Raw genomic sequence first — 4,879 nt, forward strand, 5'->3', positions numbered from 1 at the left:
GGAGGTCGCCAACTCTTCCATAATCTTTCTCTATCTATATGAGTTTGACCCGTTGCCACCTACCGGCAGCTACTTCTTTGCTCCAATGGAGACCCCACCACCCTTCTCCTTCTTCAACCTCTAGACAGATAAAACTTACAACCGAAATTAGAGCAGAAACCCATCCAGATCTTGATCATCTCAATAAAGCGCAGCTTATTTAACTTTCCTGTTTCCCTTTCTTTTCTCCTTTTTTTTCCAGACAAAACCCTAATCTTGAAGGAGAAAAGAGAAGCAAAAAAGGCATAGCTTTCAGTCTCTCTCCTTTCCTCGTGCGTACAATAAGCTTGTGGTCCAAGAAAAGGACGGTAAAGGTGATAGCCTTAAGAGTTGAGATTCATTGTAGATCGATCATTCATCATCAGAGCTATCTAGCTTTCGAGATATGGGTTCCGTTCTCTCTTTGTTCCCATCTTTTTAGTACACTGATCTGAGAAACCTATAATTTCTCATCTTTTCAGTCTGTCTGTTTGTTTCTCTCTCTATATATATGTGTGTGTGTATTTTCCGTTTTGGGTATGGATTCTGGAAACAGTGGTAGTTTGCAATCATCGAGCGGTGGCGATGAAGAGTATGATTCGCGCGGTGAGTCCATTTCTAATTTTTTGAATCAGTCGGGTCAGTTTGATTCGATTATCTCGTCGTCTTCAAGCCCGCAGCCGCAGTTCTTGTTTCAGTCGTCGGGGAATCCCGATGCGACTTTTCCGCAATCACTGGCGAATCTCAATTCCCAATACGGGAATAATCATAATAATCATGATTTGGTTTGGCCGGGCCGAGGATTGAGATCGGAGCCGGGTTTTGGTAACTTTGGGGGTTTGGTGGGGGCGGCGCCGGGCTCATCGGCTACTCAAGGGGGGATGATTGGTGGTGAGAGTCATCATGGGCAGTTTTCTAGCTCGTCATCATTGCCGACCGTACAGGTGGCAGCGGTGGACATACGAGGGCCGTCGGATGGGGTTGTTGTTCCAAAGAATCCCAAGAAACGGACCAGGGCGTCGAGGAGGGCGCCGACGACCGTGCTCACGACGGACACCGCTAATTTCCGGCAAATGGTTCAGGAGTTCACCGGGATACCCACGGCGCCGTTCTCCGTCGGCGCGCCGTATTCGCGCCGCCTGGATCTCTTCTCCGCCGCCGGCTCGGCTATCAGGTCGCCTCATTTGGACAGTCTTGGACCGCTTTACCCCTTAAGGCCTTCAGCCCAAAAGGTCCAAAATTCTCCCTTTTTAAACACAACCATGCTCGACGCTCTAATGGCCGCAAACAACACCCGCTGCGGTGGCGGAAACACCCCAAATTCAGGTAACCTCAACCTGGGTAACACGGATCTCGGAATCACAAAACAAGGCCCAAATTTGCTCCTCAACATGCAGAATCATCAAATCCTCCCATTCCAACCACTCCTACAATCCTCAATCAAGAATAATAATCCATTGGGCAACACTAATGCACTGGAATTCGGGACAAAATCCTCCATGGATGACGCTTTGGGGATCATCAACAATGATCCAAATCTCGGCTTTCCTACCCAGCAAGGGATAAACGACGGCGGGAATCAGATGAGATTATTCGACGGAAACAATGGCAATAATAATAACTACAAGCAGAATTGTTCAACATCTTCCACTTCAGAATTCCACCCTGAAAAGGGCCTGGAGAATGTTCCCTGATGATTCATATATATATTTAGCATCGCCATTTCTGTACAGTGCGCTAAATTTAGAAGCCAACAAGTACGTAGCTGGAAACCATATTCTTATTATCAGACAAAATTGAAGATCAACCAAGATCAAAAGGTATAGTAGTGTGCATGCTTATTCACGTACAAATGGCCTTCATTACTTTGTCTTTTTTCTTCTTCTTTTTTAATATAAAGATTTTTGTTTGACATATACCTTGTAATACTATCACACATGTTGATATAGCACGTCTTATTCTCCACTGTGGTGATTAAGTTAAATATTTGCAGGAATGGTTAGAGAATTTTGGAATTCATTCCCATCATCTTTTTGTTCTATATGAGCTGTGGAGAATCTTGACACTATAAATCTTTTTTTTTTTTTTAAATAGTGCATTATTGTTATTACATCTATCTCAATATCTTCCATAGCTCCAACTTCTTGATATTTCTCTTTATTCACAGTGTTAATAGTATGTTAAAGAGTTATGCATCAGATTTTTCTGGAATAAAAGTTAAATAATTGTACTGAATTGGGGTTAGAGATATTAGATTTCGGGTGAAAAAAAATAGAATAGTGGTCCAATTAAATTCTAGAATGGGGAACTATATGGGGTGATGAAATGATTATGGGAAATGGGAATGTTTAATAATTCAGTTAAGTTTCAAAGAAGGAATAATTATAGTTAAAATTGGGGGAGGGGTGGGGATGATGAGCCCTGAGATTTTAGGAGATCTTAAGTGGAATTGAAAGGATATGGTGACATGTGACACATGCACCCTTTAATGTCCTTTATGCAACCATGCTGGCCCTTCAATTCCCACACAATTATCTTGTTTCCACCAATCATGCCCCATGCCCGCATCCATTTTATTTTATCAAATGTTGCATCATGTTTTATGATATTTGATTATTTGTAACTAATAGCGTAAGCTGCTAATTCATTCAGACAATTAATTTGGTAACAACAAATTTGACACACAACAAAAGCGACATATTGATTTTCTTTATTATTTGAGTTGGTAAATTATGAGCAATTTAAGCTCTTTTACCTTCTTGTGGTCTTTTGTCGGTTAGGATTACAAGACGGACACTGTGCACATTTTCGATGGCTGCAAGTTTCCCTTATTACACTCAATAATATCTATCCATGTATGTAACTACATAGTATGTACCTATATAACAGCTAATTAATTAAGGTGGCCAATATATGGAATTGCTACATCAAGTTAAAATCTAGTGTTGCTGTCTGCTGTAAATGATTTTGTGAGCAATTATGGCATATTGGATGTTAGTGCTTGTCTTTTTTGCTATATATGGATTCACACTTATTGAACATGAATTTTTTTTAAAAAAATAAATAACAAAAAACAAAAAAAAAAACAAAATGCGACTGAGCAAATCACAGTCACGCCGAGTACAAACGAAAGTTCAAATACATATCGAATGTTAAATTATTCTCATCATATCTCAGATGATCTAACTTTAATCACGGCGATTCTGTAAGTTATGCTGATTTCTTTTCTCTAAAAAGAATTATTATTTTTCAAAAACTTATAAGGTTAATATAATTAGTATAAAATAGTAACTAAATGCAATAATTTGCCTCAAATATTATTTCAAAAGATTATCGATATTGTCACAAGTGTGATAGTTTTTATTACAGTATTCGTGAATTAAAAGACTATAGAGTTAATTAAACCCGAGTTAATTCAATTCCAAATTTAGTTCCATACTATTATTTTTGGCATTTAACATCTCATACTATTATCTTTTGGACACTTTTAGTCCTTTTCATGATTTTTTCTATTTTTAATAAGGGCATTTTTTTTATTTTTTATTTTTTTTTTATGTTTTTCTTTTGTTATTTTTAGATTTCAACCGGTTTAATTGGTTCACAACTTTAGATAATCTCTTATTTTTAGTAATTATATTTTTCAATCGATTTTTAGTAAAATTCTTGTGAAACTAATCCGATATTTTGACTACTGCGAAACTAAGTTAACGTCGATTTGAGTGACGCTCATAGCTTTACAAATTACAAGAAACGATTCTTTGACCTTTGAATTGTCTTAGGAGTGTACTTATTAATTGTTTTAAGCTCTGGAGTTTAATTACTGTCTAATTTTGAAAAAAGTTGTTAGATAGGGGTACGAAAACGTAAGCAATGATGGAACGAAGTTGAAGCTAAGGATGACATGAAATGTGATGTCCTACTTGATCGAAGAATTTAATGAAACCGCAGTTGCAAAAGTTGGACAATTTGGGTTTCATTTTCTTCCGCGTGCATAAACTCCATCTTTGATTCCTTTGAAGTTTGATTCTGCTACTAATTATTAATTAAACCTCAAATTTAAGTCGTGACAGTTTTATGAAATAATAGTCACAGAGGGTTTTCATGATTTTTTAAAATAAAATAATAATAAAGACATAAAAAATTGTCACCATAAGCATACGGTGGGTGTACACATTTTTGTGTACAATTTATGACTTTAGGGCGGGCCAAAATCATGATAGGGTAATTATTAATTAACGAATCAAACTAGGACCTCGGTAGGCTTTTAAGACTATGCACTAAGCTACAACCAATACTATAAAGCTTGTTTTAAATGACTCTATTTAGTAATGATTTTTTTTATTATTTAAAAATGACCAAAAATGATTCTTTCAATATTTGCGCCCATAGAATATGATCAAATAACAGTGTCCCCAACAGCAAGCTTTCCTGTTTATTTTTGGGGATGAAATTTCACATCCCCTGATAATGAATTGTACAGTATGATATAGTTGAACAAATATTTCTACTGATTATAAAGAAAGATTAAAAAGAAATAATAAATTCTGAATATTGCGGTCCACATAATATTTAAAATAATGGTTTTGGACCAATCTAAACATTAATTGTATGTTACTTCAACCTTATAAAATGTGTCTCAAGCATGATATATACCAATTGTTGTTAGGCGCGGGCGGCTGGCTAGTTTAGGTACGTGAGGTCTCTATCCTATTGTTGTTAGGCAGCTCCGTTTGGAAGTGTATGTTGAGACACAATTGAAGTCATTTCATGACCATTTTCCACGCACGCTGCTCCGTCCTCATATTTATACAAGTTTTTTATTTTTCGATAAATAATATTCAAATTCTTTTTTTGGGGGGGG

At 36.8% G+C, this 4,879-nt stretch overlaps 1 protein-coding gene across 1 annotated transcript; it reads left to right on the plus strand.

Moving 5' to 3' along the window:
* LOC115999853 lies at positions 1 to 2,134 on the plus strand. Its single transcript, XM_031239795.1, has 2 exons — positions 1 to 1,838; positions 2,012 to 2,134. Exon 1 carries the CDS (start codon positions 558 to 560, stop codon positions 1,710 to 1,712), a length of 1,155 nt encoding a protein of 384 aa, XP_031095655.1. The 5' UTR covers positions 1 to 557; the 3' UTR covers positions 1,713 to 1,838; positions 2,012 to 2,134.
* The last annotated feature ends 2,745 nt before the right edge of the window (positions 2,135 to 4,879 follow it).

The sequence above is a fragment of the Ipomoea triloba genome, chromosome 1 (genome assembly GCF_003576645.1).
Source record: "Ipomoea triloba cultivar NCNSP0323 chromosome 1, ASM357664v1".
NCBI lineage: Eukaryota > Viridiplantae > Streptophyta > Magnoliopsida > Solanales > Convolvulaceae > Ipomoea > Ipomoea triloba.

Bases quoted from the DNA above. Each gene is read 5' to 3' on its own strand.
- LOC115999853 (XM_031239795.1), top strand. From the start codon at position 558: ATGGATTCTGGAAACAGTGGTAGTTTGCAATCATCGAGCGGTGGCGAT.